Below are 19,390 nucleotides of genomic sequence, written 5' to 3'. Positions count from 1 at the left end.
GATGATGATGATGATGGCGAAATGATATTTGACAGCAGGACTATGTTTCATTATTTGTATTAAAAGATCATATCTGCTCATTTTAGGATTTAGAAAGTAGTTACTACACTTTTCCATAGTTATCTTGTAAAGGTTAACCCAAAGTCATCAAAAGAACATTGTACTGAAACATTTACCAAAAAATGGAAAAAGTATAACTTTTGTTTTTGTTTGTTTAGTTAGGTTATCTTTGTCTACTTTTAGGACTTTAGGAAATCTGATGGCATTTTCAGTCATATATAGAAATATTTCAAAGAGTTCATGAACCTTCAAGCACAAGTGTAGGTTTGTGGAAGGATAAAGTACACATGGTATGTTTGTGGAAGTTTTCTTACTGGAGTCAGATGGAGGGCAGATCAACTCTGTTGGACTCTACGGTCAGTGCTGTATCTGACCATTAAAGGGGTCACATGACACGGCTAAAACGAATATTATAGTTTGTTTTAGATGTAATGCAATGTGTATACACAATTTAAAGGTCCAGTCAGTGAAATCTAGCGGCAAGGTTGCGAATTGCAACCAACCGCTCACTCCACCCCTGCCTTTCAAACAATACGACGGCTGACAGAACATGGCGACTTCCATGCAAAGGGACCCGCGGTGTATGTAGATAGAAATAGCTCATTCTAAGGTAATAAAAACATGACGCTTCACTGTGTAAGCTCTTTATACACCTCTGAAAGTATAGCTATGTATATTATATTGCATTTCTATCAATGGATCATCCGAAAAATTACACACTGGACCCTTAAGGTTCAAAAACGTTGTATTTTCCACATACCGTGCATGTTTGTATCTCCTCTTTGCCCCGCCTCTCTGAAACGCGCAGATTTTTTACAAAGCTCATCGCTCTGAAAAGCGAGGTGTGCTATGATTGGCCAGTTAACCAGTGCGTAGTGATTGGTTGAAAACTGCAAGCATGTGACGGAAATGTAACACCTCTTACCATATGTGACCCTGGACAACAGAACCAGTCTTATGGGTCAATTTTTCGAAATTGAGATTTTTACATAATCTGAAAGCTGAATAAATAAACTTTCTATAGATATATGAGTTGTTAAAATAGGACAATATCTGGCTGAGATACAACCGTTTAAAACTCTGGAATCTGAGAGCACAAAAAAAATCTAAATAATGAGAAAATTGCCTTTGAAGTTGTTAATCAGGGTCACTGTGGCAGACCATCCACTCACAAAAATAAAGTTTTTATATATTTAAGGTAGGAAATTTACAAAATATCTTCATGGAACATGATCTTTACTTAATATCCTAATGATTTTTGGCATAAAAGAAAAATAGATAATTTTAACCCACACAATGTATTTTTGTCTTTTACTAAAAATGTTCCCGTGCTACTTAAGACTGGTTTTGTGATCCAGGGTCACATATTTGAAACATCAGGTTATAAAGCAATTGTGCTGACAGGTACGCCCACCGGGTATACATTTGGGCGGTCTTAGTCAAATCATAACACAAACTGATGTAGATTTGTGGGGGTGTGGTTACACGAGACATTCGTTTTTAGATAGAATGCATCTTTTGTTCCGACACTTTAATATTTGCAATTTTACATGTCTAATACATGCATGGGCAACTTATAACACACCAAAGACACAGAAAAACACGTATTCGCGCCATATGACCCCTTTAAATCATCTATAGCAGGAGATGATCTTTCCATTGTTTTGACATTTGTTCAACTCTGCTCTAATGTGAGGTGCTCCTTTGGGAATACAGTATGTGGGTTGTCTTTAGTGGGGCGTTGGTGTAAAAAGTTACATTTGCAGTTTTTGCACATGGTCTATACTTTCCAAGTGACGGAAACACACACACACACACACACACACACACACACACACACACACACACACATGCGTAGACTGAGCATGAGGACCACTGCAGTGGCAGGTTCATGCTGGGAGTGTTTTGTGCATGTAGTTTGTACAGCAAACTGTTCTGCTCTGTTACTGTTAGAACAACAAAAGATGTGGAAATACTCTGAAAGAAATGCCATCGAAAACTAGAATCGAGTTTGTTGTTTTATACACCACATTTTCAACAGCGCTGCATGCTGGATGTTGTAACGGGCAGAGAATCACACACGTACAGAGATTGCACTGGCTACTTCACTCTACTTCAGCTCCAATAGCATATCTATCTGTATGTCTGTCTATATCTATCCATTGAAGGTGCTTTACACACACACAAACATACATTCAGTGCAGGCGCAGAATTGGCGTGGTGTGACCTTGATGGCAATTTGGCCAGGATTAGAGCTGAATTACAGGCCCCGTTCTGTTTTTTCTTACTCTTTTTTTGGGGGGTGAACTGAATGGATCCTTTTGTTCGTCTGTCCCATCCCTCCTACCTCTGCATACCCTACAGACACTCACATTCTTTGCTCCTGTGATTGATGAAATGAAGTTATATAAATCACTGGAATTAGATCAAATCTGTGTCCAGCACTCTGAAGAATGTCACCGCATCTGGCTGAACCCGGAGCTCGCACTTTTACAGAATCCAGCACACACCGCTACTTACATTATGAGTCATAATGTCCTTTATGGCCGAGCGCTATAGAACAGGACATATGTTTTGACTTGCATGTTGCTGGGTGTGGTTTGGAGGATAGTTTCGTCTTTTACACGACAATTACACTGTTGCTTATTTAAGCATTTGACCTGAAATGTGGTACATAATTTGATATTGATCCGTCTGCAGTTTTTTTTAATAAGGTCAGGTTATTAGATTTCATCTGAAGCACCTGGACTGGCTTGGCATTGATATTAGGATTATGGTTTTGTCACCAATTCCAGTGATATGGTTTGGTGGTACAGCTGGGAATCAATTCAGAATCATATGTGTGCGTGTGTAACGGATAATGTGCAGCCGATCATTATCATAAAATAAACCCAGACACGGTGGTCAGTCTTATATCACCTGAAAGGGTTTATTTTACGATAACAACTGGCTGACTATGTGTTATCTAGTTAATTACACCGCTATTTAGCAAGTAAATAAATACATGGATGTGAAATATTGATCTGAGTTTAAATTATTTTGTTACGCAAGATAAAATAGACTGTGGAGTGATTTGAGAGAAACTATTACAGCTATGTTTGTGAAAAAATTGGAGGCCCTGAATAATGGTGAATTAGTGGCCATTATACAAAAATATCTCAGTATAATCAAGTGTTCCTGATAGCTGTGTAATACATTAAGGCCCGGTTTCGGAGACACGTTTTAGCTTAGGCCAGGACTAAGCCTTTACTGGTGTGCATCTTGAGACAAAACAATGGCAATGATATATTTTAAGATATTTGGGCAAGTTATATTCAGTTAAGACAGGTCACACATTCATTTTAGTCTGGGACTAGCCTTAAACCTTGTCTGTGAAAACGGGCCTTAGTGTAATAAACTAAAAAAGAAATAAACTAAAGCTGCAATCTGTAATTTTTACCTCTATATCACCAGTTTTGTTTAAAACATTAAGGCCCGGTTTCACAGACAAGGCTTAAGGTTAGTCCCAGACTTGGATGAATGTTTGAGCTGTCTCAACTGAAAAATATAACTAGCATAATATTAAAATATGTCAGTGCCATTGTTTTGTCTTAAGATGCACACAAGTAATGTTTATTTCTAAAGCATTCTTATAAAAGTAACTTAAATATCCTAATCCAAATAAGGCATAGTTCTGGTTTAATCTAAGCCTTGTCTGTGAAAGCGGGCCAAAATTGCACATTGAAGTCAAAAAACGTCAAACTGACATTTTTCCACAAAATCACACCCGACAGCTCAAATTATAAATCATTATTATAAGCCTAATATTGTGAGTCGGTGTAGGGTAAAGAGACAACACTGATGTTTTATGTATATAATAACTGATTTTTGTTTATTTTTAACTCCCAAAAATTACAGATTTTAACTTCAATTTGGCATTATTTTAAGAATCTATAAAGATAAAGATGAACTGCTGCACACTTAAAATGTATATATGCATCATGAATGTGATTATGGAAGGTTTCTAACTTTCTTTTTACAGGTGACTGGACGGCGGTCTCGTCAGGCAGAGGAGGAGGGGCTTGAAGGAGTGTGGGGTCCATGGAGTGAGTGGGTGGAGTGTTCTCAGACCTGTGGTGTGGGTGTGTCCGAGAGGAGGAGGCAATGCATGCCACCTCCCCAAACCCCACCCCTTGTCTGGAACAGACCAGCTTACCCAGGTGTCATCTCAGCTGTCAGACCCTACTACAACTCTTTGTATCCTGGCAATGAGTCCCCTCCATATGGGGCGGGGGTTGCTGAGAGATCTCAATTTTTTTCTCCACCTAACCCAGCCAATCAGAATCCTACATTACCCCTCTACCGAAATGAAGCTGGTGGTGCTGGGCCAGCACAGTTTGACCCATCCAGTCAGGAGCCAGTTTCAGTTTACCGCTCGTCTTCATTTCTTGCTGCGTCTTCTTCATCTTCTTTTCTTCCGTATGGAAGAATTCCTGGACGGACATCTAGTCAAGGTGCGGGACGAAGTGTGGGCAGCGGCAGCAGGAGGTCAGTTTCCACCAATAGGGTTCCAGCGTCTATTAGAAGATGAGCAGGATAAGTCACCACTAGGGACGACCTTCCTGTTTACACAAGTATACAGTGGACCCTCAAAAAGTGAAATTAGTTGGACGCTTAGGCCACATTTAACAATGTTTTTGCACTATATTTTAAAATTTCTGGATAAAAGTCATTGCAGAAAAGGCCATGAATAGTTTTGTAGACCGTAGAAAAATTTGAGTACTGTATCAATTATATGATATTTTGTTTTACAGTTTATACTTTTTATACTAATTTTGTTTGAAATTTTAAGTGTGGCTAAGATGTCCAAAAATGTCCCAAAATACTTTTTGAAGCATTCCCAGGCAACTCATCTTTCTTTCTTTGCTCCAGGTCTAGTTCTTCTATTCGCCCCGGACAGTTTGGTTATGGCAGGGTCCCTTTCTCGCTCCCCCTGCACAGACAAAACCGTCACGTGCGCCACCACAACAGCACCACCACAGACAGTCCTGATGTTCTAGATGTTAATCCCAATTTACGTGAAGACAAAACAGAGGAAGATGCAGAAGCAAGCATTACAGACGTTACCAAGATCAACAAAGAACAAAAAGAGAAGAGGAAAAGAGAAAAAGACAGGGTAGAGATGGAGACACAAGCCGTTACCGTGACTACAGAGAGGGGTGATGATGCAGCAGAAAGACCAAGTGATGCAGAGACGCACAGACGACCGGAAATAATGAGGGGACGAGAGAGAGTCACCCATTCCCAGTCTCTGACCCAAAGACAAAGCCATGCTCACGTGGCCCGTGACAGACGCGTCGACAGCCGGGCTTCTCGCCAAGTCCCGCACTCCTACACACAAACTATTCATCGAGCACAAACTCCCAGAAAGCCTTCCTCGTATAGCCTGCCTCTCCCGCACATCCAAACACCCACAAACTCCAACCCTGAACCCTGGGTCCTGCAAAATGGTTCTCAGCCACCCAGAAACGAGGCCGAGAGGGGATGGGGACTCCCAGCGCACAGTTACAAATGCTCTGGGAGGGACAGAGAGTACCGCAGGTGCAGCTTACAGGTAAGACCACCACAAATGACCATACAAACAAAACAGGACACATGCTAAATCTTACAGAAGGAAGTAATAGACCTTTTTTTGAGCACCTTTTGTAGCATCTTTACTCATTCCCGTTGTTGGAATGAAGTTAATTATATACAGTATATAAATTATATGAAGTTTCTGGTTTGCATTATGCAGAAACAGCTGTTAGTTAGCTTTTGAAGGTTGATTTTCCTGAATAATGTAAATACTACTCTGTTGATGCTATCAAAAGTTAAGTGTCACAACCAGCCCTATACAACAACATTGAGTCAACTAATGGAGTAAGATTGGGAGTGGGCAGATGGAGGAGTTTTTAGAAAACTGCTGAAACCTGCATCCATGTGTTTTCACAAGTGGCACAGAAATGACACACTGTAACTTTAAAGGGCTTGTATCGTAGAAAACAGGATTTTGGATGTAAACCAGGCAAACGGAAGGTTTATGTAGCATTTGAACTGTAACATTTAGAATTCAAAGCTTCCTCCTCCCCCACAGACAATTTCTTGAAACCAAACAACACAAACAAAGCATTCAGAAATTGTGATGTCACAACCAGTTGGTGGGTCTAAGTACATGAAAAAGTCAGTATAAAAACGGGCTGTTTACCGTGAAGGTCAGAAAGAGGGTGGAGACTTTTTTGTGCAAAAAATCCTGACCAAACTTGTAAGTGGACTTTAAGGTAAAAAAAAATGCTAGGACATTGTAGAATATGGCCCATTAACTGTGGTTTTGTAAATGGATTAATGGGTTTTTTTTTTGGTTCAGGCTGATTTAATATTTTGGTCTTCTACCAAATATTTTACCATTCACATCATAATGACCTGAACTGCTTTATGTTCAGACATTTTCTTCTTCCCCAGCATAACAGAGATAGCTGTAGGCTCATTCCACTAAAAATATAAATGATCGTTGGTGCTATCAAAACATTGGTGTTTGTTTGAGCATCCCAACCAACCAAGGACAAACTTCCTAAAGTACATGACCTACTTGCTGCCATCTTTAGTCATGGTCAGATTGTTGAGCCAATCACCTAAGCTCTAAATGTCATTTGACTAATCACTCTGGAGGCACAGGAAATTATGTCATGACAGTGCTGATTGACTGATGACATCACAGGAACACACACAGTCCCAATGCCCGCTGTACTCTACCTGTATTAGTCTGTCCTGAACTGTGACATTAATAATGTAGATACAGTGACTTTGACATAACCAATGGCATGAATTTGAACAGGACTTCCTCTTTGACTATAAAACTTTGGAAATTTGGGAAACTTATTTGAAATAAATCATCTGTTTGGTCTTTTCGAAACTTCACACTTCCAAAGTTCACTTATAACTATGTTGTAGATTGTCATCTACTGCCACACAAACATTTGACTTGTACTAATTATGGTTACATTTTCACATTGGAAAGTCCCCAGATCTATGACTCAAAAATCTCTGCTTTCTAAACACGGTTTGGTGAAAGCGCTTCATCTGAAATACATGAAGCCAATAGTAATTAAAGCTGATTATTTAACAGATTTCATGAAACGCTTTTTGCCACTGGGGCTCAAGTGCATTCATCACATCAATAGATGGATTTTCCCCTCATCCAGCTGGATCGGTTTCTCCATCTCTCACAGTCTCCACAGCAGCCATTTTCTTCCGCTTGCCTTCCAGATCGACTTGGTTCATTTACGCAGAGCCTCGTTCTCACTCCCCTGATGGATGTTGGCCGGGGCCGGATCGCTGTAAATCATAAATCACCCACTTCCCTTTAATCCAACTTTCCAGGATCAGCCTGGGCGGTAGTTCAGGCCGTTCCAGCGGCTCAGGGCAGCTCGTGAGCTCTCAAAACCAATGTTAGTCATTTCTGATCTGTGGTCAAGTTGATGTGGGGAGGTTTCTGCTGTTGGTGGGGTGATACAGTAAACACAAGTGACACACTTTGAGAGAGGTTTTTTAAATGTTTTCGATACACGCAAGTAAAATACAATTTTTGTTTTTATTGAAGTCATCTGTGTGTAGTCTGTTGAGTTTAGGTGATTTGCGATTCTTATCTGAAGTACTTTGAATGCGATTGTTTACTCACTTTTCAGGACTGGGCTCGGTTGCAGGAAAACCCCTAGGTAGTTGACTGAATGTTCTGGGATCAGTACAAGGTTAGCGCTATTTACAGTACAACATTTGTGACCACAGAAAATAATTTAACTTGTCCCTTAGAGCAAAAGTTACAGTTACAGTAATGCACGTATAAAAGACGTAAGGGGACCAGAATCTCTGAGGGTTTAAAATCACTTTAAAGCTTGTATGTTAAAAAACAATTCTGAGGATGGGGTTTGCACCTGTATTATGAGGAAAATTGGTAACCAAATGATGCTGGCACCCATTTACTTCTGTTGTATGGCCACAAAACCAATGCAAGTGAATGGGTACCGCCGCTGTTCAGTTACCAAAATTCTTCTAAATTAGTGTTCTGCGAAAGAAAGTTATACATGTTTGAAATGACTAGAGTATGAGTAAATGATGACAGAATTTTCAGTGAATTATCACTTTCATCTGCATTATATAACAGAAGCTGTCAATAAAGCTTTACTTTTGTATTGAACCCAGAGCATTTCCTTTAAGAGCCCAAATTTCCATGAGGTAAGAGATTCTTTAGGACATTGCAACAAACATATTATCTTTCCCTCTACCGAAGCATTAGCGTTTCACAATAGTTTCTGTCATAATACAGCATTGTGAAAGTGGTTTATATAGTTAAGACATCTGACACAAGTGGCGTGGCAGAAGGCAACAAAGCTAGATCAACGAGGATTATAATTGGAACAATATTTTTTTGTCTTGTATCGCATCACTTATACGGTTGAAGAGAGCAGAGATGAAGAGTTTGTTAAGACCAACATCAGTATTTCTGTTGCTCATTCGTGTTAGTGGCCAAGCAAGACTTTTCTTACTGTTCTTCTGAAATTGGAGTCCGTGGTATATAAATTCCCAGAACCGCTTCAGGGGGGAAAAAAAATGTACGTTTGGCACATGTACTAGGGTTGGTCTGAATGCTCCTCTGACCATTTTAGGGATCTGCCAGTCAATATTTTTAGTTGATTGGTCCGTTTCTACCATGTATGTAACGAAAAGACAGGCGATGCAGCAAATCCACGTGCAGTAAAGATACATTTAATAAAAACGACAAAGTACAAAATAATCAAAGACCAAGGAATTAAAGTAATCCATTAATAACCAGTGCACAGGACCATGATCAAACATTCAAGGACTCACACTAGACAAATGAAACACTGGGGTTTAAATACATAGAAACTAACAAGATAACAAGACACACCTGGAGGAACTAATTAACACTAAAAACTACAAAGGACTGCAAAACATGGCACAGAACAGGAAGTAACATAAAAGTTCACAAACACAGGGAAAACATGGACTGGGATCGTGACAATGTAAATCCATTATGGTAAAACATTGTTTACATTTTTTCACCTCAACATTTTTTTTCTAAGAACGAGAAGCTTTTACATGGTGTTTAGATAAGTTTTCATTTTTCATATATGATCTGAATTTAACTTACTGTATAAAATATGCATGTCAGACTGCATCTCTGAAACTCTTTATCCAATCAAAATAAAGCTTGGTAGGCATCAGTGCTACCAAACTCTGGCCGTACCTTCCAGGTTTGGTTAAAGCGGGACATACAGTACTCTGCTAAAGAGTTTCATTTATTTGGCCCAAAGTCATGAGCCTGGTCTCTCTCTTCTGGTTTAAAGAACATTTAGACAGCAGGGGGAAAGACTTTATGTCCTTACGGTACCTCAGCTTGACCTTAAGCTATTTCGAGCCATTATTCACTCGCAGTGCCCTTATAATTATTATGTAAGGTTTTCTTAACCCAAAGGGTTTGTTGCAGCTGGGCATTGAAATTCCACAGATGAAACCCAGGAAAAGTAGTTCCTTTGAATGCTTGTTATTGGGCTAAACATAGCAACGCATCTATGTCTGTCTTTTTATCTATGTTTTAAAGTGAGTGTTGGGTGGATGGTGATATTCAAGAACACAGGCAGACACACTTACATACTTAGACTGGAAGTGCTACTTCTGAACACTTGAGAGAGATTTCTTACAGTACATAGAGAGAGTACATAGAGAGACTAAACTCTTTCTCTGTCTCTGCATCACTTTTTATGCCTCTGCTTTCCCTTAATATCACCAAGGGAACAGTTGTTTTGACACCAACAGTGACACCAAAGCAATCTCAAAAACACACTATTACACAGTTCCTGAGGAACATTTTGTTGCTCAAAGGTTACTCTATTGGGAGAGATGTAGTTTACAGTTATATTTCAGTAAAGTTTCCATTTTTCAGGCAGTTCCTTTAAAATTCTAGAGGACAGATACAAATAGATACAAATGATTGACTTGACAATTCAAGAAATTCATGAGAAATCACTTTTAAAACGCAAACCCATACAACCAATAAGTCTTTCTACTTCGATAAAATTCTAAATATGTAAGTTAAACCTTATGTAGAGAGTATAATAATATCAATGTAGTATAATTGTACATGTACATGAGACGGAATTGGCCCACCTTTAAGTTTATAAAAGTGTACTTTTAAGTATAAAATCGTCTTGGTTACGGATGTAACCTCGGTTCCCTGATGGAGGGAACGAGACGTTGTTTCGAACCGACAGAATGGGGTTTGTCTTGAGAACCTATCATCTTCTGAGTATTTAGAAAAGGCCAATGAAAATTGGCGAATGAAATTTGCATGCCGGGCTCCTCCCCGGATGTCCGGGTATAAGAGGGAAGCCGGCGTGCTCATTCATTCACCTTTGGTCTGAGGAGCCTAAAGCATCCTCCCCCGACCGCTGGGGTGGGCGGCCAGTGTTGTGGCATGAGGGACACAACGTCTCGTTCCCTCCATCAGGGAACCGAGGTTACATCCGTAACCAAGACGTTCCCTTTCTGTCGGTCTCTCGACGTTGTGTCGAACCGACAGAATGGGGTTCCTATGGAAAACGCCACAGCACTGAGCCGCGTCACAATCTCTGCGGAGCGACGTTGACTGGCCTGGGCGAGTCAGACGAACACGCTAGCGCGAAATTATGACCTTCCAGTGGAGAGGAAGGGGGACCCAGAGCTTTCCACAAAAAGTTGGGAAGCCCCCTAACGCCGGCCGTCACGGGCGGAGGCCTAATTCTCTAAATGGCGAGAAGCCGCCCGGCACCGTACGGGCCACTGGGTAAGCATTATTCCCCCCCCGGGGGGAAAAACGCTGCAGAGGCCACTACCTACCGTAGGGAGGAATTAGTGGAGACACCACATGGTCTCACCATCAGGGGAGAACTCATGGGAGGAATGTGCGGACTGCAGGAGTTAACCGCAAGGTGGGAGTCCACCTGGGGAGGTCATGGGTTGCCAAGGTGGGAACCATTCATGAGGATACATCAGACGGAACAGCCCACGGAGGGGGGGTTACCACGTCTGGAGCACTAGGTCCGGTTAGAGCTATGTGGGAGATAACTCAACTGTTCCCCGGCCTAAGGGGGCAGGGCTGCTCTGCCCAGCCTGTCCCCTGGAAGGGTGCTTAGTGATGGATGGAATGCCTGTTCTTTACCCGAGGGGAAAGAAGTGAGGCGGGATCGCCACTGCTCCCCCCGGAGGGGGAAGGGCTTCCGCAGGCGTACGCCCTACCGGCTGCCGGTCCCACACCTTGCCAGGATGCGGGCTGACACCGGTTCCGCGCGTAGGTATTAGAACCTCACGGAGTTGTTAGGCATAGCCCAACCCGCAGCTCTGCAGATGTCTGGCAGAGAGGCGCCCTGAGCCAGCCACGAGGGGTGAGCCTCACCCCCAACGGGCAGGGGCGAAAGAGATCGGTATGCCCTAACGAGGGCATCCACGATCCAGTGCGCCAGCCTCTGTTTGGAGACAGCCCTCCTGCTGACCTCCGAAACAGACAAAGAGCTGCTCAGAGCTTCTGGGCTCTGCGTCCGGTCCAAGTAGAGGCGCCGTGCGCGTACTGGACACAGCACGGATAGGTTGGGTCTTCCTCCCCGGTGGGGAGCGCCTGCAGGTTCACCACCTGGTCTCTCGGGAGAGTGGTGGGAACCTTGGGCACGTAGCCGGGGCGGGGTCTCAAGATAACGTGAGAATCCCGGCCCCGAGTTCTAGGCAATCTGCGGACACGGAGAGTGCTTGCAGATCCCCTACCCTCTTGGAGGTGAGCGCAATGCGGAACACCGTCTTTATCAAGACTGAGAAAGAGCGGTAACTCCGAAAGGCTCGAAGGGAGCAGGGCCTCTTGAGGCCCGCCACCTAGTTCGCAAGAGGGTACGGAGCGCGGAAAGGTGGTCACCCTCTCGCGCCCCTTAGGAACCTAATGACCAGGCCGTGCTGTCCCAGAGGCTACCCAGCACTTGGGTCATGATGAGCGGCCGTAGCGGCTACATACATTCCCAGTGTGGAGGGGGAGAGGTTACTCCCCCGCTCTCTTGAGGACGGGACAGCTCGTACCCGACCGAGCAACTCCGCGGGTCTTCTCGCCGAGAAGAGCACCAGGACGAGAAGAGGCGCCACCTATGGGCGTATAGCCGCCCAGTGGCCGAAGCCCTAGCCTGAGTGACGTCCCAACCGGACCGGGGGTGGGTCACTCAGGATCTCCTCGTCCCGTCCAGACATGGAGACCAGGTTTTGCCTGGGATGCCGTAACGTGCCCCTTCCCCTGGGGAAGCTGTCCGCCAGGGGGAGCGGCCAGGGGGGAGTTGTTGTCAGAGCCTCAGCTCCGAGAACCAAGTCCTGGTTAGGCCAAAGGGGCGTAACTAGTACCACTTGATGCTCCTCTTCCCTGGCCTTGCACAGGACCTGTGCAATGAGGCTCACTGGGGGGAAGCGTACTTCCGCTTGTCCCGCGGCCAGCTGTGCGCAAGGGCATCCGTGCCGAGGGTACCTCGGACAGGGAGTACCAAAGCGGACAATGGGTGGAGTCCGGGGAGGCAACAGGACCACCTGTGCCTGGCCGAACTGCCCCCAAATAAGCCGGCTGCGCGGGGAGGGAGTCGCCACTCTCCGCGAGGCGTCGACTGACGAGAGAGCGCATCGGCTGTCTGGTTCAGGACGCCTGGGATGTGTGTGGCTCACAGGGAGCTGATCACCTGCTGACTCCAGAGGAGGAGGCGTCAGGCGAGTCATGTTAGCTGCTGTGAGTAAAAGAATACGCCACAGCAGCTGTGCTGTCCGACCGGACCAGCACGTGCTTCCCTGCACGAGAGGTAGTCCTCAATGCAAGTAGCACAACCAACAACTCTAGGCGGTTGAATGCCAACGCAGGCGGGGGCCCATCCACCGCCCCGACACTGCTTGCCCGTTGCACACGGCACCCCAACCTTGCAGGGAGGCATCCCAAAGGGGACCCCTGTCCGCAAGAAGGTCATGGAGACCAGGGGGTTAGGGTGTGTCGGCAGAAAAGCGTGTGACCATACGCCTGCTGCCGGTGTGCCACGCTCTCCAAGGAACTTGACTCTGCAGCCAGTGTTGGAGCGGTCGTATGTGCATCGACCCGAGGGGGACCACCCCCGCCGAGGATGCCATGTATCCCAGGAGCCTCTTGTTACAGGGGGACCGCTGACTGTCTGATCTTCAGGCAGTTCAACACTGACCGGGCGCGCTAGTCAGTCGCGCTGCCTCTGGGAGGCCGCGAGGGTGCGGGCTTCCTCGTCGTGGGACTCGTGCCCCCCCCCCGGGGGGTGAGCGGGGCCGCTCGTGACGACAGAGTCGAGTTCCCTACCGAGAAAGAGGATGCTCTGCGCCGGGGAGAGCTTGCTCTTTTCTCAGTTGACCTGTACCCCCACTGATCTAGGTGCCGGAGCACCAGGTCCCTGTGTGTACACAACAGATCTTGAGAGTGTGCCAAAACTTGAGACAGTCGTCGAGATAGTTAGTACCCCCACACCTCCTTCCCTAAGGGGAAGGAGGGCGGCTTCCACGACCTTCGTAAAGACTTGTGGAGACAGGGACAGACCGAAGGGGAGGACCCTGTACTGATATGCCAATCCCTACGGAGGATCGAGACATGAAAGTACGCGTCCTTCAGGTCTATTGCCATGAACCAGTCCTGACGCCTAACGGATGCCAGGATGCGCTTCTCCGTGACCATCCTGAAAGGCAGCTTGTGTAGGTTCCTGTTCAGAACACGCAGATCCAAGATAGGGCACAACCCTCCGCCTTTCTTGGGGACAATGAAGTACGGGCTGTAGAACCCGCTGAACATCTCGGCCGGTGGGACGGGCTCGATCGCTCCCTTCACCAGAAGGGAGGCGACCTCCGCCCGAAGTACGGGGGCATCCCTGTCTCTGACTGAGGTAAACCCCGGAACTTGGGCGGACGTGTGGCGACTGAATCGCGTAACCGAGACGGATCGTCTTCCTCAGCCAGCCTGACAGTCTGGGAAGCTGAGACCAGGCTCCCAGAACTGTGACAGGGGGACTAGAGGTCTGATCTGCTTCATTGCCCCCGCAGAGGGTGGTTCGATGGCTAGCAGTACGGATTCCTTGCCGGGGGAGGTCCCCCGGGGAGGAGATCGGCTCTGCCGTTTTTCCTGCCTGGCGACTGCGCAGCTCAACGCACTGTCTGACTGAGAGTGCTGAGGGCTGGTGTTTATACTCGACATTGCGCTTTGCCATGACGCAACATCGAGTTTGCCGTTCACCGTCGTGCAGAGGGTGAGAGCGGCTGTGGTAACCCAGAGAGAGAGGAAACTCTCCTTTTTGAGAGTAAGTGGGCGCCAGACCCCCGGAGGGGGCCAGCAGATGGAGGGACGGGGCAGGATCCGTCCCTATCCGACTTCCCAGCGATGTGGCTGGGGTCGGGCCCAATGGTAGCCTCGATCCCCCTGAGGTGTTCCCATGACGGCCGCTGCCCGCGGCTGCTGATGGGGCGATGGTCTCCTCTTCGCTGTCTCCTCCAGGGGGCCGCCTGAGTGGGGGGCGCCAGAGCTGGAGGGCGTTGAAGAGGACCAGGGCTGCTGGGAAGCAGACAGTGCACGGGACTCGACGGCCGAGGCGGCCGAGTTGCGGCACGGAAGACTGCTTCTTACTGTCGAGAACCCTCCGGGGAGGCCGCGTGCGGGTCTCGCGCCCCCAGACGGGCGGGGGGTGAGCGGGGCCGCTGCGGCTCGACAGTAACACCAACCAGCCCCCCCTTGCGAGACGGGTACGTCGAGAAAGCGGACCTTCTCAGCGTTACTCATCTGCGCAAGTATTGGCCAGAGGAGTTTCTCATGGACCACAAGTGTGGACATCGTCCGACCCAGGGCCTGCATGGTCACCTTGGTCGCCCGTAGAGCAAGGTCGGTGGTGGCGCGGAGTTCCTGCATAAGCGCTGGGTCGGTCTTACCCTCGTGGAGCTCTCTCAACGCCCTGGCCTGGCAGGAGCCATAGCGTGGAGAGAGGAGGCAGCTTGGTCCGCCGCAATGTAAGCTCTCGACACCAGAGATGCCGAGACACCACATGCTTTGGACGGAAGTCTAGGTAGAGCCCTCCCAAGTGGCCGCCACCTACGGGCACGAGTGCACCGCGGCGGCATACTCCACCTGAGGGACACCGACGCATCCTCCAGCTGTCTCAACCTTGAGGGAAGAGAGGGTGACAGAACTTTGTTTGACGTGAAACGTGCCGGGAAGGGGCGTTTCAGGTCTTACAAAGTTCCTCATGCACTTCCGGTAAACACGGCACTGGGGGCGGGCGCGGCTAGGAGCCGCGCTCAACCCCGAGGCACCATGTAGCCAGCCGCGAGCGCCGGGAGAGGCAGTGCGGGCACTGCAACCCAACACTCACGGCGGCCCGGGAAAGCATGGCCGACATCTCGACATCCGCTTTTTCCTGGGCTCGACCCCCCGAGGGAGGGAGCCCGAGGAATCGTCGGAGTCGGATGGCAGTACGTCACCCCCCGATGCTGCAAGAGAATCTCGTCATCATGCATCGTGTCCGAATACGTGATTGAGGAATAAGACGGCGGACCGTCTTTTTTGGGGAACGGTCAGACGAGCGAAACGAGGTGTGAACGGTCCGTGAGCCGTGGCTGGTGGATTATCGCTCACAGTAATCCTCATATCACCCTCGTTGCTTGCCATAGCGGATGGCAGGGCCGTAGTCCTGCCGCCACGGAACGGGGAGCAAACGAGGTGGTGGCTGAGTCCCGTGGGAACACAGCCACCTGTGACGCAACGTCTGAATCGTCACCACCCGCAGTGCGGGCAGGACGTATCCACAACGTCTGCCCCAGCGTACTGGAACCAGGCATTGTGTCCGTCCCTCTCCTCGATGAGTGTGTTGCACCCATGAGAACAGCGGGACAAGCCACGCTGGAGAAATTTACTCTTTTAGAAAAGGAAATTTTTGCTCGAACACCTCCGGAACTGCCGAGACGCCCAGGGGAGAGTCACTGCAGGAAGGGACCGTCCGCTGTCCACGTCGTAGATTCCAGCAGAAAGAATGATCACCCAGATCGTAGAGAAGCTCACCAGATGCGTAGGCTCTGAAGAACAAAAGGTGAATGAATGAGCACGCCGGCTTCCCTCTTATACCCGGACATCCGGGGAGGAGCCCGGCATGCAAATTTCATTCGCCAATTTTCATTGGCCTTTTCTAAATACTCAAAAGATGATAGGTTCTCAAGACAAACCCCATTCTGTCGGTTCGACACAACGTCGAGAGACCGACAGAAAGGGAACTAGTGTAAGAGTAGTTAACCTTAAGTAGTTTACATTTACATTTAGTCATTTAGCGGACGCTTTTATCCAAAGCGACTTACAAACAGTTCAGTTTACAGGTATGCTTTTCGATTGTACTGCAACCATACTACAAGTGAACAAGTGAATGTACTGAAAGTTTACTAAATCTAGCACAATTTTAGTTACTGTATGAAAATACACTTTAAAGTATATTAAATATACTGCACTAGACTGAAAGTATACTTTCTTATGTTTAGTTTACAAGTATACTAATAGGACACTTGGTGTTTTTTTGGTAAGGGAAAGCTTTCATTTTTCTCTCCATTTACTTTCATTGCAGTCTCAGGGAAACCATTGGGATATTAAAGGGATCTTTTTGTGATTTTTCTTTCCTGTGGGGTTTTGTGGTAATTGAAAATGTGCAATTACTTGTGCTATGTAAAGTAAAGCGTGTAAGTGTTTGTTTTATTAGAGGTTAGATATCTCAGGAATGCTGTTGGGTGTACAGCGTTGTATTTTGGAGCAAATGATAACCTGTAGTTAGAGTAGGCTATGTGTGCTTTATCATGCGTGTGTGAGCAGGGGAACTGAGAGTAGTACACTAGAGGAAGTGAAATAGAGGAGTAGGGTGTAGGGGGTGTGACACTATTACACTATAGCACAGTGAAAGGTGGCACTGTTTCAAACATACGCACACCCTCCGGACGCCAGAAATAGAGAGAGAGCAGAAAAACAGATAAAGGGAAACAGTGTAGTGAAATAATACAGCAGAAATGAGGACGGAAGGAAGTTGAGCGATTGAATGGAAAGAATGAGAGAATAGAGGAATGAAACATGGAAAAGAGAGAAGACGAAAAACAAACAAACGACAAAGAAATTTACAAACTGAAAGCTATTCAAGATAATGTCATTGAGCTAAGGCTGGAATTTATCTCTCTCCGTACTCACTAAATAAACATTTACGCTGCCATGTCAAAGGCTAAATCTCTTCACAGTGTCTTTTATGAAACAAGGGGGAGAATTCGTCTCAAATTTACCATATGATTGAAATGCAGACTGAGGAATTAGCCAATGATGAGTTCTCACGGGTGAACTTCAACAACTGATCCTAACACAGAGCTATTGCATGGCTTCAGATTACATAGGGCAGGGGTTCCCAAACTTTTCAGCCCGCGACCCCCACAATAACAGTGCCAGTGACTCGAGACCCCCACTATCCTCGGAGGTGGTTAAAGTATACAAACGTTGCGCGCAAATGCGCACAAGTAACTATTCTACACAAACGCGCATAATGACAACACAAAAGAGCACAGTCTAACATAATATTATTTTATAGTTATTTACTCATTACTTTACTTGTTGTTATACATAAACTATGAACTATTACTACAGATGGTCAAATTTCATCAAACTGATTCGAGTGCTGATGGATGTGCCTCTTTGTGCAAATGCTGGCCTCTATTCGCACCTCCCTGCGTTGTCTTTGGTCGATATTAATCAACGTTTCATTTCGACAAATAAGAATATCCTAAATTTAAAGCCTGAAAAATAATCTGCGTGCACATGGGACTGTTTAACGTGATGCTGTAAATGGACTTGCTGCTCCTAACCTGCGGTTGCTAATGTTGTTAATGTGACGTAATCACCTCAGGGGTCATGATCGAGGGGGAGGAAATTCCTAACGCTGATGGCTTCTTATTTGCCTGGTTTTATTTTAACTTAACTAATATTTTTATATTTTGTTACACTTATTGGTTACATACGCTATTTCTATTAATAAAAAAAATGATTTCTGGAAATCATCTTGTGACCCCTCCCTCGTGGCCTTGCGACCCCCACTTAGGGAACCCCTGACATAGCACATGAGTCATATAGAGTTACTTGTGTAATGCTTTTTATGGTACTAAATGTCCAACTTTTGTTAAAAAGTTTTATTAAAATAATGGCTTTGATATTCTGTCAATTGTGTTCCAGGGAGGAAAGGTTTAGATTTACATAGGGAAATATATTTTTTTTCTATAAGTTGTTACTTTAACAGTCCAAATTTACCATCACCAAATTTACTTTGGGACTCAAGCCTATTTTCAGTGACATGGGCCTGTTTAACCACTATCCACATACTAAAGTCAAAGAGATCTACTTTCCATCAAACCGTAACACACTATTCTGCCAAATTCTTCAGTTTTCAATGTTTGGAAAAACAGAGATGTTTTTATATTTTCTTATGGGTTTTTGAGGAATTTAGGCCACGGTGCTAATATGGGACAATACAGCAGGAATTTGTCAGGAAATTAGTTCCTATCTCAGCTGGAACTGGAATCAGACAGCTGTCTATTACCTGTTCAAATGCTATACGCTGCAATTTTGTCTTGTACACAGGCCTTTTCCTATTCTTTTCTTTGCATTCCACCTATGTTATGTTTTAGAGAATATTTATCCAATTTAATACTGTTTATTTTTTGATGACTTCTCGTTTTACTGTAGTTTGATACTAACGATCATGCGTGTACGTTTGTACTATATTTGTTCAGCGCAGGTATTTCCTGCGATATTCTCTCTCTTATTCTTTCCACACAGCCATTAAGTCGTTCACTCGCTCCGTTCCCCTGCAAAGAGGCCTTACATTTCACCTTTATTTGTCTGTAAATCTTACTTTTTATTCTCTTCTTGTGGAGTTTGTAAAGAAACACTGTTTAACATCTGCACTCCTCTCCCCTCAAAAATATAAACGATTCATGCTAACTGTGCACACATCCATGACTGATTTAGGCTGTATCAACTGTATTTGCAAAACACACAGACACCAACTTATACACGTTATAACCCACATAGAAAACATATGAAAAAAGCATGTGTTCGTGTGTGTGTGCGCTCCTGATGATTTACCACACGCGCACATGCATCCAAACAAAGACAGAAGTGTTTAGCCCAAATTCTTCAGCGATACACAAATTAACCCCACATGCGCTCTCTCTCACACAAACATAC

The 19,390-nt window shown here is 45.7% G+C and overlaps 1 protein-coding gene across 1 annotated transcript in view; it reads left to right on the top strand.

Annotated features, from left to right (window-relative positions):
- Positions 1-19,390, top strand: part of LOC130558056 (ADAMTS-like protein 4) — a 29,145-nt gene that overhangs the window by 3,187 nt on the left and 6,568 nt on the right. The window contains exons 3-4 of the mRNA XM_057340282.1: positions 4,082-4,587; positions 4,972-5,653. Of these exons, the coding sequence (XP_057196265.1) occupies positions 4,082-4,587; positions 4,972-5,653 (1,188 nt within the window). The remainder of the gene's footprint in view (positions 1-4,081; positions 4,588-4,971; positions 5,654-19,390) is intronic.

Source organism: Triplophysa rosa, linkage group LG8 (assembly GCF_024868665.1).
Source record: "Triplophysa rosa linkage group LG8, Trosa_1v2, whole genome shotgun sequence".
Lineage (NCBI taxonomy): Eukaryota > Metazoa > Chordata > Actinopteri > Cypriniformes > Nemacheilidae > Triplophysa > Triplophysa rosa.
This window is presented reverse-complemented; position numbering and strand designations above follow the sequence as displayed.